Source organism: Oryctolagus cuniculus, chromosome 2 (genome assembly GCF_964237555.1).
Source record: "Oryctolagus cuniculus chromosome 2, mOryCun1.1, whole genome shotgun sequence".
NCBI classification, from domain to species: domain Eukaryota; kingdom Metazoa; phylum Chordata; class Mammalia; order Lagomorpha; family Leporidae; genus Oryctolagus; species Oryctolagus cuniculus.
Window position 1 is genome coordinate 93167486 of NC_091433.1, and position 22042 is coordinate 93189527.

The window sequence follows — 22042 nt, forward strand, 5'->3', positions numbered from 1 at the left end:
GCACTGGTCAAGATATTGCTACCTGGAATTAATTCCCCTAGAAGATTAGGATGTGTCATCCCTACTTTCATACAATTGGTTTTTGTTTTTTGTCCTTGCATTCTGTGACCTTGCCAAACACTGGTTCTATCTGTTTTTTGATACCGAGTCCTTAGGATTTTCCATATGTACAATCATGCCTTCTTTTGAAAGTGCCAGTTTCTGTGTGCTTTATTGCATTTCCTTGCCTTCTTGCACTGAGTAGGGCCTCTAGTACAGTGCCCAGTAGGAGTGGTAAAGGCAAATATCCTTGCCTTGCTCCTGATCCTAAGGGCAAAGCTTTCTGTCTTTTGAAACAAATTATTTATTTATTTGAAAGGCAGAGACATAGAAAGATCTCCCAACTGTTCACTCTCCAAATGTCCACCACAGCTGGGGTTGTGCGAGGCCCAAACCAGGAGCCAAAACTCCATCCAGATCTTCCACTTGGCTGGCAAGGACCGAAGAGCTTGGGCCATCTGCTGCTGCCTCCCAAGGTGTGCATTAAAGTGTCATGTTGTTGTAGTTACTTTGCAGATGCCATATTGAAGAAATTTCCTTCTATTTCTACTTTGCGGGGAATTTTGTCCAGTGGGTTTTTTTCCCCTGCATCTATTGGTCACATGGGACCATGACATGCTTAGGCCAATTTAATGTGAATGGATGTCGTAGGCATGTTTCTGGGCAAGAGCTTGAAGAGCTAGTGCAGAATTTGCCGCACTGCCTTCTCAGTGCTGCAGTGACGGCTGAAGCTCCTGTTGTAATGGACCATTGCATGTGACCGTGAGCAGCAACTGCATGTTCGTTGGGATAAGCCTTGCAACCTGGGGGCTGTTTTAGCCTAATGGAGAAGGTTCTTGCCCTCAAGACAAACTTCCCAACCTCTTGGAACTTACACTGTAGTGCAAGGGAAGTAGACAAACACATAGGCAACATCAGGAAGAGACGAGTGCAGTGAAGAAAATAAAGCAGGATACAGGGATACAGAAGATTTTAGTTTTAGGTAAAGTTAATGGGGCAACTGAGCTAAGACATGACTACAGTGCAGGAGGGAGCCATGAGGTATCTGGGCTAGGGGGAGGGTGTGCTAGGTAGAGGGAACAGTCCATGCTTAGCCCTGAGACAGAAAATTCCAGATGCCCCACTTCCCAAGCCCCGGGCATGGGGCTGTGACCAGGCTGAAAGAGCTGGCTCCTAAGAGAGAGGAGAGAAGGGCACATTCATCCAGTGACCCTGTGGCTCGAGCTAGGGCTGGGCAAGAGTGGACTAGCAGTGGCTGTGAGACAGCAGGGGGCTAGTTGGTGATGGCCTTGCCACAGTGTCCCCTTCCCCCTGGGGAATTTGAACAAACAGTTTGTGACTTAACTTTCCTGAAAGTTACTCTCCGCACTTACACTCATCAGGAGCTCCACACTCCCCCTTAGCAAGAAGCGTGTGCTCACCTCTGTCATCTGTTCACCTCCCGTCACCTCCTTCGCAGAACTGTGTGCCAGTCACACTGGCTTTCTTTCAGTGACTTCCTTGAGCTGAGCTCTCCTGCTGGGAACACTCTTTCTCCCGTTTTTGCTTCTGACATGCTACTTACTGTCTTGTGCCTACCATTGCACTCATCACACAAAAATAAAAATGATGCAGGGCGCACCCATATATCTGCTCATCCATCCATTTGAGCAATGAACTCCACTTAACCCGTGAGATCAGTGCTTTGAACATGGACTTCCTGCCTCTCCAGCCATCTCTTTGAACATGGACTTCCTGCCTCTCCAGCCATCTCTTGAATCTGGGGTGTGTCTCTGTATGTCGTGTTCCTGAGCAACACGGAGGTTTGCTGAGCTTCACCCTTGTATATAGGCTTTTTTTTTTTTTTTTTTTTTTTGACAGGCAGAGTGGACAGTGAGAGAGAGACAGAGAGAAAAGCCTTCCTATGGCCGCCGTGGCCGGCGCACCGCGCTGATCCAAAGGCAGGAGCCAGGTGCTTCTCCTGGTTTCCCATGGGGTGCAGGGCCCAAGCACCTGGGCCATCCTCCACTGCACTCCCGGGGCCACAGGCAGAGCTGGCCTGGAAGAGGGGCAACCGGGACAGAATCCGGCGCCCCGACCAGGGCTAGAACCTGGTGTGCCGGCACCGCAAGGCGGAGGATTAGTCTTGAGCCACGGCGCCGGCTCACCCTTGTGTGTGTCTTACAGGGGTGTTCTGCATCATCGCTTTTCTCCCTCAGCCCTGGCACCTGAAGCTCCAGGTCGTTCCTGCTCCCCTGTCAGAAGTCACGACTTGCCCATTTTCCCACGGACGGCCAGTCAGGTCGCTGGACAGGGTTTGCAGTTACACAGGACCTTGCTGCCAGAGTTCCTGTTCAGTGTAACACACATGCTAGTCTCTGCAGCTACACAGCCGGGAGTGCACCGGCGTGACGGGCTTTCTGCAATGCACAGGTGGCTTTGAAGGTGTGTGTCGTCTTCTCCATGGTAGATGCCTTGGGGCGGAGACCTGCGGTCTGGCTAAACTTGGCATTTTCCAGAAGGGGCTCCAACACGCGAGAGCTAGGCACAGTGTTGCTGGAGAAGCGGCAGGGGACTGGGGCGCCCCGGCTCCAGGCGTGCAGGAGCGCTCTCTACCGGATGGCTCCCTCTCCGAGGGCGCAGACACTGAGCCAAAGACAGAAAACCCGGCCTCCTAGGCGCTTCCCTCAGGGCAGGCCCCGCAGCGGCCAGGCCCGGCCCCTGGGACCCTCCCACCCACCGGCACCGCCCTCGGAGCCTTGGCGCCCAGCTCCGCCGCGGCCGACTCGGGCGTGGGCGGTGACGGCAGCCGAGGTGGGGGCAGGCGATGACGCGCGCGCGGCCGAGCGTGGCCACGGAGCAGCGCGGGGCCGAGCAGCGCGGCGCCCGAGGCGCGGCGGGCCAGGCGTCACCCCGGCAGGCGCGGCGGCCCGAGGCGGCAGTGGCCGGCATGCCGGGAGCGCCGGGCGCGGGCTGGGCGCTGGTCGCGCTGCTGCTGGCCGCGTCGGTGCTGAGCGCCGCGCTGCTGGCCCCTGGCGGCTCCCCGGCGCCGCCGCAAGGTGAGTGCGCGCCGCCACCGCGCTCCTGGCCGGCGGGGCGGGGCGCGCCGTGCTTCCCCAGCTCGCCGCTCGGCCTCTTGCAGCTGGGGCTGTCGGGTTGCCGAGGACGCTGCTTTGTGCTGCAGGCGCGCTGGGCGGCGGCCGCGGCCTGGAGAGGGGTTGGTGCGGTGCGGGGCTTCGGCCCCAGCCTCCAGACGGCGCCCACCCGGACGGGCGAGCTCCCGAGAGCTGTGGCGCAGGAGCGGGCCGGAGCGCGCGGGTCTTGCTGCGTCCCCTGGCGGCCTGTCCTCAGATGGAGGCTTGTTACCCAACGCACGCGAGGCGCAGTGGGAGCCTGCCTGGTGGACAACCGGACTGCGCCCACGCTCGCCCCTCAGCCGGCGCGCTGGCCGGTGCAACTTCCACACGGCCCCCTCCTTTCCCCAGGCTGGAAAAGCACGATCCCGGTCCCGGGGTGGGCATCGGCCGGAGTCCGGCCTCTGGCGACAGCGGCCTCCCCGCCCGCTCGGGCCGGCGCCCCGGGCTCTGACGAGAAGCCGCAGCCCGGGGCTGGATTAGGGGACCTCGGGGGCACTCGCGGCGTGGCCGCCCGCGGCGTTTTTGCCCTCGCGTGCACTCAGGCGACGCGGGACAGAAGGGCGTCCCCCAGCTGGCGTGCTGTCCGAACTCGCTGGGGGAAACGGGAGGCTATACGAGGGGACGTGGAATTCCAGCGCCTCCCTTCAGGCCGAGGAAGGCGGCTACCCAGGCCCTAGCGTTTGTCCGGGTGCCGTCGGAGGTCAGACAGTGTTTGGGTCCCCTGGGGAGGTGGTCGTCATCTGCCCCTCTTTCCCGTCTCCTTTTCTGTATCAGAATGTGGGGCTTCTAGTATCTGAAATTCCGAGTCTTGCAGAAGACATGATGAGTTTTGAGACAGCATTTCAGCTGGCTACTTGCAGTGGACACAGCCTCGGAGGGTTACATAACCTGTCCAGGCACAACTTGTCAGGGACAGATCTGGGCCGGTGCTTTTTGTTTGTATTCTAACACCAGTTGATGACGGTAGTCATTTTAGGAAAAGGGTGATTTGTTAATGGTGATTCTATGTGGGGAGGGAGAAAATTAGTGTTTCCTCAGCTTTCCATCCCGAGCAGGACAACCATGCTTTCTGGCCCACCTGGAGCCCAGGTGGCCTGGTCAAAGTCCCTCTAAGAGCTTTCTCTTGGTATGGTTTGAGGACTCAATTTTTATTTGTAGTAAACATTAGGTAGAATCTATTTTGAAGAATATGCCTCCTAAAAACTCAGGAAACAAAAGCAGAAATAGCATCACATTGTGCTAAAATGCTCTGCATAGCTAAGGAGCAATCAAGAGGGTGGACGGATGATTACAGAATGGGAGAAAATGTTTGCAAAGTATGCATGTGAGGAGGGGTTAAGAATCAGGACATATAAGGAACTCAACTCCATAGCACACAAACATGTAATCTAAAAAAAAAAAAAAAAAAAAAAAAAAAAGACGAGCTCTGAGTAGACGTTTTTCAAAGGAGGACAAATGGCAAATGGCCAGCTCCTTTCCCCCAACATCACTAATCCACAGGATGAAGACCACGATGAAATACCACCTCCATCAGTGGGATTGGCTATTATCAAGGAGACAAAAGATAACAAGTAGTGGTGAGGATGGGAACCCTGGCACACTGTTTGAGATTGCCCGTTAGTGTAGCCACTGTAGGGAACAGTGTTGAGACTCCTCAAAAAACAAGAAATCTGTCTGTGAACTCAGTCTGTCAGAGACATCTGCATTCGCAGATTTGACACAATACGTTGACACTAGCTAGGAAATAGAAACAAGCTGAGTGCCCATCACCCAATGAAGAGATGGAATAGGTGAGTCTGTACACTCAGTTGAATACTATTGGCCATTGAAAAGAATGAAATCTTATTGGCAGCAACATGGCTGGAGCTGGAGGACACTGTGTTGTGTGAAATAAGCCAGGCATAGAAAGATGAGTATCATGTGATCATATGGGACCTAAAAAAAGATCTCATAGAATTTGAGAGTAGAATGGTGGTTAGCAGAGAGGAGGAAGAGTTAGGGGAGGGAGGGTTAGGGAAAGCTTGATTGACGGGCACTAAGTTTGTGTTAGGTGGAAGATGTTGTGGTGTTCTACACGGTAGGGTGACTGCAGATTACGTTTTTTAAAAAGCTAGAGATTTTGAGTTTTTGGTGCCAAAAAAGAGATGATACAAATGTTAGAGTGGATAGTTATGTTATTCCACATTGAACATTGCATGATGTATACATGTATGGATATATGGTATCCCATAAATATGTATTATTCTTATATATCAGTTAAAAGTTTAAAAAAGTAAAAAAAAGGAAGCAATTGATTCTAATAATATATTTATTTATTTTTGTTTTTTTAATATTTTTATTTATTTTATTTATTAGACAGGTAGAGTTACAGTGAGAGAGGGACAGAGAGAAAGGTCTTCCTTCCATTGGTTCACTCCCCAAATGACCGCAACAGCCAGAGCTGTGCTGATCCGAAGTCAGGAGCCAGGTGCTTCCTCCTGGTCTCCCATGTGGGTGCAGGGGCCCAAGCACTCGGGCCATCCTCCACTGTCATCCTGGGTCACAGCAGAGAGCTGGCCTGGAAGAGGAGCGACCAGGACTAGAACCTGGTGCCCATATGGGTTGCCAACGCTGCAGGTGGAGGATTAACCAAGTGAGCCACGGCGTCGGCCCCTCTAATGATATATTTAATATAACCCATCCAGGCCGGCGCCGCGGCTCACTAGGCTAATCCTCTGCCTTGCAGCTCCGGCACACCGGGTTCTAGTCCCGGTCAGGGTGCCAGATTCTGTCCCGGTTGCCCCTCTTCCAGGCCAGCTCTCTGCTGTGGCCCGGGAGGGCAGTGGAGGATGGTCCAAGTGCTTGGGCCCTGCACCCCATGGGAGACCAGGAGAAGTACCTGGCTCCTGCCATCGGATCAGCGCGGTGCGCCAGCCGCGGCGGCCATTGGAGGGTGAACCAGCGGAACAAGAAGACCTTTCTCTCTGTCTCTCTCTCTCTCACTGTCCACTCTGCCTGTCAAAATAAATAAATAAATAAATAAATAAAATAATATAACCCATCCAAGGTATTACTTCAACATATAATCACTGTAAGAAATTACTTCTTTTTTCTGCTAAGTCTTTGGAATGCAGGATGTATTTTATACTTCCAGCACCTCTACATTTAGACACTAAATGTGAATTGAAAATATATGATCTATATCTAAATTTTGTAAACTGTAAATTTTAAAAAGCAAATTCATATACATCATCCTAAACAATGATAGTTTGTAAAGTTTTTCAATAACTGGATGGACTATCAATTTTCTTTTTTATATAAATATTCCTTTTTTTAAAAAATATTTTATTTGAAAGTTGGAGTTACACAGAGAGAAGGAGAGGCAGAGAGAGAGGTCTTCCATCTGCTGGTTCACTCCCCAATTGACTGCAACGGCCAGAGCTACACCGATCCGAAGCCAAGAGCCAGGAGCTTCATTCCGGTCTCTGATGCAGGTGCAGGGGCCCAGGGACTTGGGCCATCTTCTACTGCTTTCCCAGGCCATAGCAGAGAACTGGATTGGAAGTGGAGCAGCCGAGATTCAAACTGGCGCCCATATGGGATGTTGGCACTGGAGGCGGCGGCTTTACCCACTATGCCACAGCACTGGCCCCAGACTATCAGTTTTCTAAAATTTAAGTTAAAAAGTTACATACTGTGTGTTTTGTTTTCACTGAGAACTAAATAAGGTAAATTTATTTAAACCTAGAAATGAGGTCTTTAGTGCAAGTGACGAATTCCTGAAGTAATCATTGAGATGAGTTTCTCGGGCATTGTGAAGGACATTTTCATGACACAAAATAGAAGGTAATAAATTCTTGCCTTTTGAGTTGTGTTGCTGGGTTCCCTTTGTGTTCTTTTGCCTAGAAGCTAAATCAACTTCTCTTTCATGTAACCTCAGTATTAGTGGCTCACTTGGTTTGAATAATAAGCCACTTTGCTTTCACTTCAGGCAACAGCAGTTTTCCCATCAAGACATGGACTTATTTTTAGAATGCATCTTCTTTACGTCATCCCGAGGATGCCATCTAGTAAACCAGTGATCTGTGTGCAGAGTGAACAGGGAAGCAGTGGGGCCTGCACCCAGAGGCTGATACTGGTCTCCTTAGCCTTCTCCAACCTGCCTTGGAAACTGAACGCTCAGCCAGAGGGGCAGAAAGCAGGACTTCTTGCACCTGAAAGACTGACTGAGTCGTCCTTGGGTCCTGCTCCCCTATGCCTTCTGCAGTTTGGCATTCCTACTGCTGCCCAGGCTGCGCTCACAGCTCAGTCACAGGACAGAGAAGTTTGAGCTTTGGAACGTAACACAGATTTGGTTCAGATCACTGATTTCAGTAAGAGACTCTGTTGCTGTGGGCAATCATCTTATTCTTATGCGCCTGTATTGCTTTGTAAAATAGGAAAGGGCTAGCTCATAGGATTGTTATCGTTACACGGAAAATAGTAACTTCAGTGCATGTCACATCTTAGCACTGGTGAATGAAGTTCCCTGCTCAGTGCTTTTACATGCTGGGTGTGAATGGTGTTGACTGAATCCTCACTGGGAAAAAGGGGCCCTGTGTGTACGTGTGTACATGCACATGTATGCGTCCCTGTGTGCTGAAGATATGTATGAGAGATCCCAGAAACCACAGTGCAAGTATTTGACAAGCACCACTGGTGTTTGTCTCTAACATATCCTTCAGTACCTTTTCTACTTTTTTTTTTTTAATGTTGCATTTTTAATTCTTACCAGACGTAGACAAGAAAAAGCCGGTAGAGCTGAAGATGGATCAGGCCCTGCTGCTCATCCATAATGAACTTCCTGAAACACACTTGACTGTCTACTGGAAATCTGAACGCTGTTACCATGTATGTGTTATATTCACACTCACCATTTTTTTGGCCTTAGGGTTTGTTTGCTTTCATAGATAAAGCCCTTCTGATGGTAACTCCAGTTTACAGGCGAGGAAACAAAGCAGGCTATATGAAGAATCAGAAGAAATATAATTAAGGGAGAATTGCCTAGCAATGGGTTACATAAACTTCTTATACTGTCCCCTGCTCATCTTTATAAAAAATGTTTTTTTAATTTTTTTTTATTTGAAAAGTAAACAGATGGTGGTGGGAGGGGGAGGGGTTGCAGGAAGAGAGATCTCCCATGTGCTGATTCACTCCCCAAATGCCTGCAGTATCTGAGGCTGGGCCAGGCTGAAGCCAGGAGCTGGGAACTCAATCCAGTGCCTCCCTGGGTGTGCATTAGCAGGAAGCTGGAATTGTGAATGCAACAAGGACTTTAACCCCAGCATTCTGACATGGAGTTTTGGCATCCTGAGCAGTGTTTTAACAACTATACCAAATGCCTGTCTCCCTACCCCATTTAAAAATGCCAGTTCTCATTGATGGGTAGAATCGATAGGCCATGTTTTCATGGGATCAGAGGCTTGGCTGCTCTCCAAGGCCGAGTGTAGTTCCAACAGCGGGGAGGTGTGAGTTGCGGGAGTGACCATTATTCCAGGACCTGCCTTTCTGACAACAAAGAATTGATTGTGCCTAAAGATCTTGCCACTCTTCTAGACCTTGCTGCTTTTTAAGGACAAGGCTCTTCTTGCACACGAAATGAAATGTCCTTTATTGCCAAATTGAGAATTTGATCATACCTGCCTTTAAAGGAGGGATTTTTTAATTTATTTTTTATTTTTTATTTTTGACAGGCAGAGTGGACAGTGAGAGAGAGAGACAGAGAGAAAGGTCTTCCTTTTGCCATTGGTTCACCCTCCAATGGTCGCCACGGCTGGCGCGCTGCGGCCGGCGCACCGCGCTGATTCGAAGGCAGGAGCCAGGTACTTCTCCTGGTCTCCCATGGGTGCAGGGCCCAAGGACTTGGGCCATCCTCCCTGGCCACAGCAGAGAGCTGGCCTGGAAGAGGGGCAACCGGGACAGAATCCGGTGCCCCGACTGGGACTAGAACCCGGTGTTCCAGCGTTGCAAGGTGGAGGATTAGCCTAGTGAGCCGCGGCACCGGCCTAAAGGAGGGATTTTAGTGTACAGTGAGTTACCTGTGGGGCCTTAAATCCCGCAGAGGCCTGAGTCAGCCAGGATGCTGGCTGTGCTGCCAAGACGCCTACGGCTGCTTCCCCAGCAGATGTGACCTCTTGAACTCTGCAGCTGTGAGCAAACCTCAGTCATGGCCGAGGAAGCATGTGTGTGGCGGGAAGCAGTGAGCTGACCTGTTGTCAGCATATAGATAACATCAGATATAGGAATGTAGCGAAATCCCCTTACAATGTAGTAATGAAACCTGTTGACAGTTATCTGGTGGTGTTCAGTTGTTAATGGTGTTTGCCTTGACTTTCAGTGTGATCGCTACCCACACATAAATCTCTACTACTTTAAACCAACTCAATAAATGTGCTCGCCTTGTAAGAGAAGTCTGAAACCCATAACCAAAGATTAGGCTCATGAAACAGCTGGCTCAGGCCACTGACTGGTTGTTTATGAGTTTAAATCCTCAATTTCACGAGCTGTATAAAACTTAATTTTTTAGAATTTGTTTTAAAAGATTTATTTTATTTATTTGAAAGAGTTATATAGAGAGGTAGAAACAGAAGGAGAGGAGACAGATATATTTTCCATCTGCTGGTTCTCTCCTCAAATGGCTGCAATGGCCAGGACAGGAGCCTGGAACTCCATCTGGGTCTCCCATGTGGACGCAGGGGTCCGAGCACTTGGGCCATCCTCTGCTGCTTTCCCAGGCACAATAGCAGGGAGCTGGATTGGAAGTCGAACTGAAACCCATATGGGATGATGACACTGCAGGCTGTGGCTTTACCTGCTAAGCCACAAGGTGGCCCCGCACAAAAGTTTAACTTAGCCTACTGACCCAAGGCCCGTATCAAAGTGCCAGTGTTTGATACCCAGCTCTGAGTCTTGATTCAAACTTCCCACCACTGCAGACTCCAGGAGGCAGCAAGTAATGGCCTAAGTGATTGGGTCCCTGCCATCCACACGGGAGACCTGGATTGAGTTCCTACCTGCGAGCGTCAGCCTGGCCCAGCCCCAGTCATTCAGGCATTGGAGGAATGAAATGGGAATGGTAAATTTATCTATCTCTCCTAGATAAGTAGATACAAATTAAAATCAATTTTTAAATAAATACAAGAACAACTATTTTAAAAAAGCACCTGGCCCTGGGTACCCAAAGTTGAAGGCACAGTACTCAGGTGCAGTACTTTCTGTATTTAATTTAAACCATTGAATAGTCTGTGAAGTAATATGAAGCAAAAAAGATCTCTAACAGTTAAAGAAAGGAGCTCACAGGAAAGAAAATTCATCAGCCTACAAGAAGTACCTAAAACAATCCTGAAAGATAACTAACAATAGCTAAAATTTGAAGTCTGGGGGTTGGCATTTGGTGCAGCAGTTAAATCGCTGCTTGGGGTGCCTGCATCTCATGTTTGGGTGCCTGGTTCGAGCCCCAGCTCCTCCACTTCTGCTCCAGCTTCCTGCTGATGGACATCCTGGGAGCCAACAGGCAGTGAGTGGTTCAAGTACTTAGATCCCTGCCGCCCATGGAAGAGAGCCCAGTGGAGTTCTGGGCTCTGGCTTTGGTTAGGCCCAGCCCTGGCTTTTGTGGGCATTTGGGGAATGGCCCAGTGCATGGAAGATCTATTTCTATCTTTAAGATACAAAATAAATAATAAAAATTAAGGCAACAGGTGTTTGGTTTTTTTTTTTTTTTTTTTTTTTTTTTTGACAGGCAGAGTGGATAGTGAGAGAGAGAGACAGAGAGAAAGGTCTTCCTTTTGCCGTTGGTTCACCCTCCAATGGCCGCCACGGCTGGCGTGCTGCGGCTGGCGCACTGCGCTGATCCGAAGGCAGGAGCCAGATACTTCTCCTGGTCTCCCGTGGGGTGCAGGGCCCAAGCACTTGGGCCATCCTCCACTGCACTCCTGGGCCATAGCAGAGAGCTGGACTGGAAGAGGGACAACCAGGACAGAATCTGGCGCCCCGACCGGGACTAGAACCCGGTGTGCTGGCGCCGCTAGGTGGAGGATTAGCCTATTGAGCTGTGGTGCCAGCCAAGGCAACAATTGTATTTCTAAAAAGAATTGACAAGAATCAGATAATTTAATGAATGGGAAAATGTCTTAAAAAAAAAGAATTTAAAAAGGTCTAAAATCCATAGGAAAAAAGTAAAGAGCGGGGAGAAAAGATTTGTCAAAGTATGAATAAGATATAGAAAAGTGGCTGGCACTGCGGCTCACTAGAATAATCGTCCACCTGGGGCACCGGCACCCCAGGTTCTAGTCCCGGTTGGGGCACCGGATTCTGTCCCTGTTGCTCCTCTTCCTGTCCAGCTCTCTGCTGTGGCCCGGGAAGGCAGTGGAGGATGGCCCAAGTGCTTGGGCCCTGCACCTGCATGGGAGACCAGGAGAAGCACCTGGCTCCTGGCTTCGGATCAGTGCAGTGTGCTGGCTGCAGCGCGCCGGCCGTAGTGGCCATTAGGGGGTGAACCAACGGAAAAGAAAGACCTTTCTCTCTGTCTCTCTCTCTTACTGTCTGACTCTGCCGGTCAAAAAAAAAAAAAAAAGATATAGAAAAGAGCACCATTAGAATGAAAAAGTAGCATCATTGGCACAAAAGGGTGTTGCTGGTGATATAGCAAAGGATCAGAAAATAGAAGAAGTAACTGCAGGAGACTATTTTAAGGAAAAAAATTATTTAAAAGAACATGGAGATAATTATGTCTAAGGGAAATGTGTGAGGAGAGGCACAGGGCCTGTATTTAACCGCACTGGTAGAAAATGTCCCATAATTGCAGAACAAAGCTTAGCCTGGGAATTGGAAAGACACTTAAAACCATTTAAAGGTGAAGCAACCAAAGAATGATATCTAGACGTAAACTCTTTCCAAGTTTGAACTATAATGATAATTTAAAGGCCTTTAAAAAATGTAGGTTTCAAGAGAAGTATTCAAGAGAATGCAAGCTGTAGTAATATCATATTTTTTTTAAAGATTTATGTATCTATTTGAAAGTCAGAGTTAAACAGAAAGAAAAGAGGCAGAGAGAGAGAGAGGTCTTCCATTCGCTGGTTCACTCCCCAGTTGGCCTTGATGGGTGGGGCTGCGCCGATCTGAAGCCAGGAGCCAGGAGCTGCTTCTGAGTCTCCCATGTGGGTGCGGGGTCCAAGGACTTGCCATCCTCCACTGCTATCCCAGGCCACAGCAGAGAGCTGGATTGGAAGAAGAGCAGCCAGGACTAGAACCGGCGCCCATATGGGATGCCGGCGCTTTAGGCCAGGGCGTTAACCCGCTGTGTCACAGCGCTGGCCCCAGTAATATCATATTTAGTAAGCCAGATAATATAGATATTTAAAGGTGTAGATATGCCCTAGAGATCGGACAGGTATCTGAGTGGAGAATGTTTTTTTGTTCTCTTTGTCTACCTTTCCTTAAAGTAGGAAGACTTTTATAGATCTGTAAACGTATTTAAAAATGCATAGACCAGATTTCATAGCTTGACAGGCAGCGTTAAGACAGATAAAAACAGTTATAGAGTGCTAGCAAGTTCCTTAGAAAAGAGAACAAGAACAAAGGTGATTATTGTTTACCATGAGCAGTTATTACAGTTGACTAAAAGTAAGATATAACTCACAAAAGAAGAAAGAAAGAGCAAACTGTGTTTGAAAATATTAGACAATATTCCATAGGGGATCAGGAGCAATAAAAATAATAAATATGTAAACTAGAAATTAAGAGAATAATTGAGTCAAGATGATCTTTTGTTAAAAGATTTATTGATCTTTTTATTTGAAAGGAGAGTTACAGACAGCAAGAGACAGAGACAGAGAGAGATCTGTTCACTGGTTTATTCCTCGAATGGCCAGGGCTGGGCCAGGCCAAAGCCAGGAGCTTAGAACGCCATCTAGGTCTCCCATGTGGCCGGCAGGTACCCAAGCACTTGAACCATCTGTTGCTGCTTTCCCAGATGCATTAGCAGGGTGTTGAGTCAGAAGGAGAGCAGACAGGACTAAAACTGGAGCCCATGTGTGATGTCAGAGGCAGTGGTTTAACCTGCTGCGCCGTGACCCTGGCCCCAGGAGATGATCTCTTAAAATAAAAGTCGCACAATTGACGAACTGTGGATAGATCTAAGGGATTAATGAAAATTAAGAAAATTAGGAAATGCTTTTACACATGTCAACTGAAATTATGATCTAGTGGAAATTATGATAAATTTGAGATTCAAAAATTGATTGAATCCTTAAAGATTTATTTTAGAAATTGAAAACGTAAATATCAGCAAATGATTAAGAAATCTGGGGCTGGTGTTGTGACACAGCAGGTTAAACCACTACTTATGACCCCAGCTGCTCTGCTTTAGATCCAGCTTCCTGCTCATGTGCGTGGGAAGAAAGCAGAAAATAGCCCAAGTACTTGGGCCCCTGTCACCCATCTGGGAGACCTGGATTGAGTTCAAGGCTGCTGGCTTCTGCCTGGCCCAGCAATGACTTTTGTGGCCATTTGGGGAGTGAACTAGTGGATAGAAGAGTCATTCTCTCTCTCTCTCTTTCTCTCTCTCTCCCTCTCTCCCCTCACTCTCTGGGGCCCAAGCACTTGGACTATCTTCCACTGCCTTCCTAGGTGCACTAGACCTGGATCCAAAGTGAGCAGCCAGGACTTGAACTGGTATCGCAGGTGGAAACTTACCCCACACACCACAACTTCACCACCCCCTAAAATGAAATCTTAATGCTGTGATGTAAATAGTAAATGAACATAAAGAAAAGTGATTTTAAAATCTTAAGCAAGGCTAATGAGAAGTTAATAAGTTGTTGTAATTTTACTGATGTGAGTACTGTTTAGCCATTTGTAACAGGAACCACTGATGTGATTATATTTAATCTGAAAACCTCATTTTTGGAAATTTACATTGGAGAAAGAATTTCAAGGAATAATAGCCTCATGTGTAGACCTTTTAAAACAATTAATTTATGCAACAAAAACAACAAAGAGATGAAACAGGAAATATCCACAATTATAGTAGTTGATGGAATATAATACAAACATTAAATATTTTAAATAGAATCTAATATAAGCTGTATTTACTAATTTCTGAAAAATTTTCCTGTGAATAGCATTGTACAATTCCATAGCAACAAGGTACTTATTTTAGCATAAACTTGTAGATGTGTTTTTATCTAAATTATTAAATTATAAGTTTAATTGTAAGTATGAAGGAAGAGTGACTTGTAAATCTGCATTTAGATATTGTGTCCTCCAAAAACAAAGACTTTCAGAAACCCTAACAGGTGGCCTGTTCTGCTTGCTTGTTTTGCAGTGCTTGTTTCAGCTTCTGGTCAGGGTTCCTCAGAGTGGAAAGCCGGGAAAAGCCAGCACAGCCGCTGTGTCTGTCAGCACCCAGCATGACTCCATCCTGCAGTTTAACGATTCCTTGGGAGAGAAGGCAGTTTGTAGGTTTGTGCCTGCTTTGATGTGACCTAAGTGAGGTCTGCGTGCTCTCTACTTTCTGTCCTTTTTGATTTTTAGTTTTTCCTCCCTTGAAAATGTTTTTCTTCAGCTTCCCTCATCTGCACGGAGGGAGGGTGCCTGTCACCCTGCCTTCATGACAGTAGCGCAATCCCAACTCCTTATTTTTAAATGAAACCAATTTTCCTAATCTTACCTCATCTTTGCAGGCTGGAGTACAAATTTGGAGAATTTGGAAACTACTCTGTCTTGGTAAAGAACACCCGTAATGGAAGCAGTGGGATTGCCTGTGACATAGTTGTGAATGAGAAGCCAGTGGACAGTAACCTTCGTATGTATATTCTGTTTGTGGATTTCTAAAGTCAGTATTTTGAAAGGTTTTAGTTTTTGAGTCCTGTTTGTAAAGTGAAGCAGTCCATCTATGACACTCTCTGTAATTTAAAACCTGGAGTATAGCTTGTATGTCCTACTCAGTGATGGTATAATTATAATATGCATTTTAAAAAATATTTTATTTATTTATTTGAGAGGTAGAGTTAGACAGTAAGAAGGAGAGACAGAGAGAAACATCTTCTATCCGCTAGTTTAGTCTCTGAATGGCCGGAGCAGTGCCGATCTGAAGCCAGGAGCCAGGAACTTCTTTCTGATCTTCTACATGGGTGCAGGGGCCCAGGCACGTGGGCCATCTTCTGCTGCTTTCCCAGGCCATAGCAGAGAGCTAGGTTGGAAGAGGAGCAGCCAAGACTTAAACTGGTGCCCATATGGGATGCTGGTGCCGCAGGTGGAGGATTAGTCCACTGCGCCACAGCATTGGCCCCAGTTATAGTATACTTAATGTTCATTGTCTAGCAAGAAAATTCTGTGTTGTGTTAAAAGGTATATATCAATATAGTCTCATCACTGTCTAATTTTGACGCCATAATAAGGCTAAAAAGTTAAATGTACTGGAAAGGAACAGAACAGGGTAGTTAATTATCACATTTTGACATGGGTTTTCTTTCTTTATGCCAACATTCTTTCTGCCGGGTCTGTTGGCTCATGTGCACAAAAACTTAGGCACAGAGACAAGGAAGAGTGGATAAAGTGAGAGTAGTTTGTTGAAAGAAGCAGAGAGTGCCCTAGTAGCAGGCTGTTTGACCCCCAGTTTTATACACATTTGGGCAGGAAAGATGTAAATTAGGTATTGAAAAGTGATTGGTTTCCTGGAGAGATGGGTCTGTAGATAAGGGATTGAGTAGTGGCTGTTTTGATTGGTTCTTTTTTTTTTTATTATTTTTTTATTTTTTTTATTTTTTATTTTTTTGACAGGCAGAGTGGACAGTGAGAGAGAGAGACAGAGAGAAAGGTCTTCCTTTGCCGTTGGTTCACCCTCCAATGGCCGCCGCGGCCGGCGCGCTGCGGCCGGCGCACCGCGCTGATCCGATGGCAGGAGCCAGGAGTCAGGTGCTTTTCCTGGTCTCCCATGGGGTGCAGGGCCCAAGCACCTGGGCCATCCTCCACTGCACTCCCTGGCCACAGCAGAGGGCTGGCCTGGAAGAGGGGCAACCGGGACAGAATCCGGCGCCCCGACCGGGACTAGAACCCGGTGTGCCGGCGCCGCTAGGCGGAGGATTAGCCTAGTGAGCCGCGGCGCCGGCCTTGATTGGTTCTTGACTTGGAAAGTTAAGTCCCTAATCATAGAAGCCAGTCTCAGAGTCCGGTTCCCTTACCTTCTCAGGCACTGACTAACAGTGGCTTTAACTGGGTCCTGACTGTGGTTAAGTCTCCAATCACAGAAGTCTTTTACTGAAGCTGATTGTTTCTTAGGTCCCTGGGGTATCATCGCCAGATGGTGCCTCCTGGTCTCTGTCTACCTAGCCTGTATTAAGGCTCTGTCTGTCTCCTGCCTCTGTCAGCATCCTCCCTGTGTTAAGACAGGGGTCTGGTGTTCCCTGTATATTCTAGGCTGACAGTTCACAGGTTCCCTTAGGTTAAGGAGGGATCATTCATTCTCTAATAGCTCCAGTGAAGACAGCTGTCACTCTGAGCCCTCACCAGATGGTACCATGCGTGCTGCCTTTCAGGGGACAGTAACAAGTCCCTGTGGCATTGAGCACTGCTGTTCACAGAAACACCACTGAAGACCATGAGCTCATTACAAAACAATGCAGGAGGCAGTATGAGAGAGCCAATGTGGAACAAGTTAATCATTAAAAAGAATAATGAGTGTAATTGGTGAAAAATGACAAACATCAAAAAAATCATGAAACTAAAGAGAACGAGGCCCCCTTCCTGGAACAAAAACAAACACGATCTTTTGGTTGCCTTTGGAGACAGCAAGGACACCCGATGTTAAAGAAGGTGATGAAATGGGAGCTGTAAGCATTTATCCTGCCCTTTCTGGTTTTTTTTTTTAAGATTTATTTTATTTATTTGAAAAACAGAATTACAGAGAGAAGTAGAGCCAGAGAGAGAGAGAGAGGTCTTCCATCTACTGGTTCACTCCCCAGATAACCGCAACAGCCAGACCTGAGCTGATCCGAAGCCAGGAGCCAGGAGCTTCTTCCAGGTCTCCCTCATGGGAGCAGGGTCCCAAGCACTTGGGCCATCTTCTACTGCTTTCCCAGGCCATAGCAGAGCACTGGATTGGAAGTGGAGCAGCCGGGACTTAGACTGACGCCCATATGGGATGCCAGCACTGCGGGTGGCAGCTTTAACCACGATGCTACAGCGCCATCCCCCACCTTTCCCCAACACTTTCTTGTATCTAGAAAGTACATAGCTTCTCAATGACTCCCACTGTCATCCAGGCGTTTACTCTGAGAAGACAGGATTGTGTGTTGGGATTTTTAGGAAGATCCATGGTCAACACAGGGATAATTTACTCCCCACTTTGTGACTCGCTCTGCAGGGGCACCCTGGGAGGGGAAGAAGGTCTTCATTTCTGTTGAGTCCAGTTTCTTCCTTTTCTTTACAGTCAGTTCTTTGGCTATCCTGTTCAACAGATATTTCCAAACCTTAGGATCATGAAATTCAACATCTTCCCATGTTACCTTCTGCAAACTCTGCCATGTGGGCTTTTATACCCAGGTCAGGCATCCATTTGGAGCTGGTTTCCTCAGTGGGGACCTCGTGCCCACTAAGGGGAGAGCCCCTGTTGAGGAAGGAGAGGGCTCTTTCCTGACAGCTCTGCAGGCCACACTGGCTGGGCTGGGTCATCTCTTCTGCCCCTGCACTAACAGCACACTGCATCACTGCCACAGCTGCACATGGGCCTCGGTGCCTGGTGGACCAGAGCTCTGCCTGCCATCCACTTCTTTCTCTTCCTCTGTCTTCCTCTAGTGCCTCCTTCGCTCCCCCACTTCCTCCTCCTCTTCCACTTCTTCTTCCTGTTTCTTCCTCCTCCAAGAGGGTCTTGGCAATTGCTAACCTTTTTTATGAAATTTTATAATGAGATTGCCCACAAACACTCACACAGGCATGCACACACACACATGCGGGTGTCCCATAGATGCTCCCAGGTGCACAGCCACTGGTATTTAAACAATGGTGTTGCTGCATCTGTAGAACAGTTTGGGGAGGATGTAACCCTTACAGCCTTGCTCCTCTGATGTGTAAACACTGATTTCTGTATTTGCATGGCCTGTCTTCGACTCTTCTCAAATGTGTCTTGTGGTTTTCTACACAGAAGTTCTGCTCTTGTTTTTTTGGATGCACCCCTAACTTTCAGTTAATTTTGGATGCTTTTGTAAAAGCAAAATATAGACAAAATACCCGTTGAATATGCAGAACACATTTTAAACACCAAGAATGAAACTCAAACAGAGCATAGCGGTCACTGAGACTACCTGAAGAGTGCTGCACACACAAATGGCAACACAGATCACAGAAGGCATTCCATTCTCCTTCATCCCCAGGAAATGCCAGTGGACAGCACTTGGTATTGTGATGCCGCTGGCTTTATTTTTGTTAAGATTGCTTTAGCTATTCAGGGTCTCTTGTGTTTCCATATGAATTTTAGCATTGTTTCTTCTAGATCTGAGAAGAATGTCATTGCTATTTTGATTGGGATAACAGTGAATCTGTAAATGCTTTGGGTAGTATGGACATTTTGATGGTGTTAATTCTTCCAGTTGGCAAACATGGAAGATTCTTCCATTTTTTTGTGTGTGTCTTCCTTTATTTATTTCTTTAATGCTTTGTAATTTTCATAATAGAGATCTTTCACCTCCTTGGTCAAATTTATTCCAAGGTATTTAAACTTTTTTGTGGCTTTTGTGAATGGTACTGATCTTACAAATTCTTTCTCAGCAATGGCATTGTCTGTGTATACAAAGGCTATTGATTTTTGTGTGTCAATTTTGTATCATGCAACTTTACCAAAGTTTTTTGTGCGTTCCAGTAGTCTTTTAGTCTTTTGGTTTTCATATATATAGGCTCATGTCACCTGCAAACAGAGATAATTTGACTTCCTCCTTTCCATTTTTTATCCCATTTATATCTTCTGGCTTAATGGCTCTGGCTGAAACTTCCAGAACTTTATTGAATGGCAATAGTGAGAGTAGACATTCCTTGTCTGATTCTGAATCTTAGTAGAGATACTTACAGCTTTTCCCCATTCATACTGGCTATGGGTTTGTCATACGGTACTTTGATTGTATTAAGGAATGTTCTTTCTGTACCCAATTTGCTTAAGGGTTTTATCTTGAAAGGATGTTGTATTTTATCAAATGCTTCCTCTGCATTTATTGAGATAATCCTATGGTTTTAATGCTTCAATTTGTTATTGTGATATATCACATTTATTGATTTGTATATGTTGAACCATCACTGCACACCAGGGATAAATCCCAGTTGGTCCAGGTGAATGATCTTTCTGATGTGTTGTGGATTCAATTAACTAGTATTTTGTTGAGGATTTTGGCATTTATATTCAGGGACCTTGGCCTATAGTTCTCTTTCTTTGTTGTGTCTCTCTCTGATTTTGGAATTAAGGTGATGCTGGCCTCATAGAAGGAGTTGGGAGGAATAGTTCTGAATAATTTGAGAAGAATTGGAATTGGTTCTTCTTTAAAAGTCTGGTAGAATTCAGCAATGAAGCCATCTGATCCTGGGCTTTTCTTTGTTGGGAGGGTCTTTATTACTGATTCAATCTCTGTATTGGTTATTGACCTATTTTCAATTTCTGTCTTCATGACTCAATTTTGTAGATTGTATGTGTCCAGAAATCCATATTTTTTCTGGATTTCCAATATGTTGGCATATAGCTGTTCGTAGTCATTCCTGATGATTCTTTTTATCTCTGTGGTATCTGTTGTTACATATCCGTTTTAATTTCTGATTTTTTAATTTTGGGCCTCTCCCACTCCCCCCCCTTTTTTTAGTTGGGCCAATGGTGTATGAATTTTGTTTTATTTTTTAAATTAACTCTTCATTTCACTGATCTTTTGTATCATTTTTTGGTTTCAATTTTGTTTATTCTCTAATTTTAATGATTTCTTTCCACCTGCTAATTTTGGGTTTGGTTTATGAGATGCATTTTTAGGTTATTTATTTGGTGCCTTTTCAATTTCTTGATGTAGACACTAATTGATATAAACTTCCCTCTTAACACTGCTTTTGCTTTGTCTCATAGGTTTTGATATAGTATATTGTGATCCTTATTCATTTCCAGGAATTTTTTTTTATTTCCCTTTAGATTTCTTCCATAACCCATTGTTTATTCAGGAGCATGTTGTTCAATCTCCATGTATTTGCATATTCTCTGGAGTTTCTTAAGTTGTTAATTTCCAGCATCATTCCATTGTGGTCAGAAGAGATACATGGTAGGATTTCAGTGTTTTTTAATTCATTGAGATTTGCTTAGTGGCCTAGCATATAGTCTGTCCTAGAAGGGTTCCATGCCCTGATGAAAAGAATATGTATTCTTCAGCTTTGGGATGAAATGTTCTGTAGATATCAATTAGGTCCATTGGGTCCATAGTGTAGATTAGTTGTGTTTTTTCTTTGTTGATTATTTTTTGTCTAGTTTAGCTGTGCATTGATGAAAGTGGCCTGTCAAAGTCCCCCATTATTATTGTATTGAAGTCTGTGTCTCCCTTGAGATCTGTTAACATTGCTTTTAAATAGCCAGGCACTCTGATATTTGGTGCATATACATTTACTATAGTCACATCTTCCTGTTTAATTGATCCCTTAATAATTACATAATGCCCTCCATAGTCTCTTTTAACAGTTTTTTTTTTTTTTTATGTTAAAGATTATTTCTTGTGATATCAGGATGGCTATTCCCGCTCACTTTTGTTTTCTACTAGCATGGAACATCTTTTTTCCATCCTTTCACTTTCTGTCTGTGTGTATCTTTGTTGGTGATGTGTGTTTCTTAGAGGCAAGAAATAGATGGATCTTGTTATTTTAGTCCATTCAGCCAGTCTGTATCTTTTATTTGGAGAATTCAGGCTGAATACATTTGAGGTTTTATAAAAAGTAATGACTTGGCCCTGCCATTTTTCCATGAATATTCCTATTCATTGCTTTGGATTTCCTTTGTATTTTTACTGGGAGATTTTCTGCCTTCACATTCTTTCATGATGATGACTGTGTTTCTATGTGTAGCACATCCTTTTTTTAAAAAAAGACTTATTTCTTTATTTGAAAATCAGAGTTATACAGAGAGAGAAGGAGAGGCAGAGAGAGAGCTCTTCCATCTGCTGGTTCACTCCCCGATTGGCTGCAAAGGCTGGAGCTGCACGAAAGCCAGGAGCCAGGAGCTTCCTCCGGTCTTCCCACATGGGTGCAGGGGTCCAGGGACTTGGACCATCTTCTATGGCTTTCTCAAGTCATTGCAGAGAGCTGTATCAGAAGTAGGGCAGCCAGGACTCAAACTGGTGCCCATAAGGGATGCCAGCACTGCAGGAGGTAGCTTTACCTGCTGTGCCACAGTGCCAGCCCCGTATAGCACATCCTTAAGCATCATTTATAAAGCTGAATGAGTGGTGACAAATTCTTTCAATTTCTGTTTGTTATGGAAGGTCTTTTTTTTTTTAATATTTATTTATTTATTTATTTGAAAGAGTTACAGAGAGAGAGAGAGAGAGAGAGAGGTCTTCCATCTGCTGGTTCACTTCCCAATTGGCTGTGATGGCCAGAGCTGTGCCGATCTGAAGCCAGGAGCCAGGAGCTTTTTCAGGGTCTCCCACGTGGGCGCAGGGGCCCAAGGACTTGCCATCCTCCACTGCTACCCCAGGCTACAGCAGAGAGCTGGATGGGAAGAGGAGCAGCCTGGACTAGAACCGGCGCCCATATGGGATGCCAGCACTTCAGGCCAGGGCGTTAACCCGCTGCGCCACAGTACCGGCCCCATGGAAGGTCTTTATTTCACCTTCATTTATAAATGAGAGATTTGCAGGATACTGTAT

The 22042-nt window shown here is 46.2% G+C and overlaps 1 protein-coding gene across 4 annotated transcripts in view; it reads left to right on the forward strand.

Annotated features, from left to right (window-relative positions):
* Nucleotides 1-2811: 2811 nt before the first annotated feature.
* The window catches only part of HGSNAT (heparan-alpha-glucosaminide N-acetyltransferase), a 76174-nt gene continuing 56943 nt past the window's right edge, over nt 2812-22042 (forward strand). For 3 of the 4 annotated variants that reach the window (XM_051832323.2, XM_051832321.2, XM_051832322.2), the window contains exons 1-4: nt 2831-3077; nt 7909-8024; nt 14497-14633; nt 14855-14976. In XM_051832323.2, the coding sequence (XP_051688283.2) occupies nt 2846-3077; nt 7909-8024; nt 14497-14633; nt 14855-14976 (607 nt within the window). In that variant the 5' untranslated portion in view covers nt 2831-2845. Of the gene's footprint in view, nt 3078-7908; nt 8025-14496; nt 14634-14854; nt 14977-22042 lie in introns of all 4 variants that reach the window. The other variant, XM_051832320.2, reaches the window with a different exon arrangement.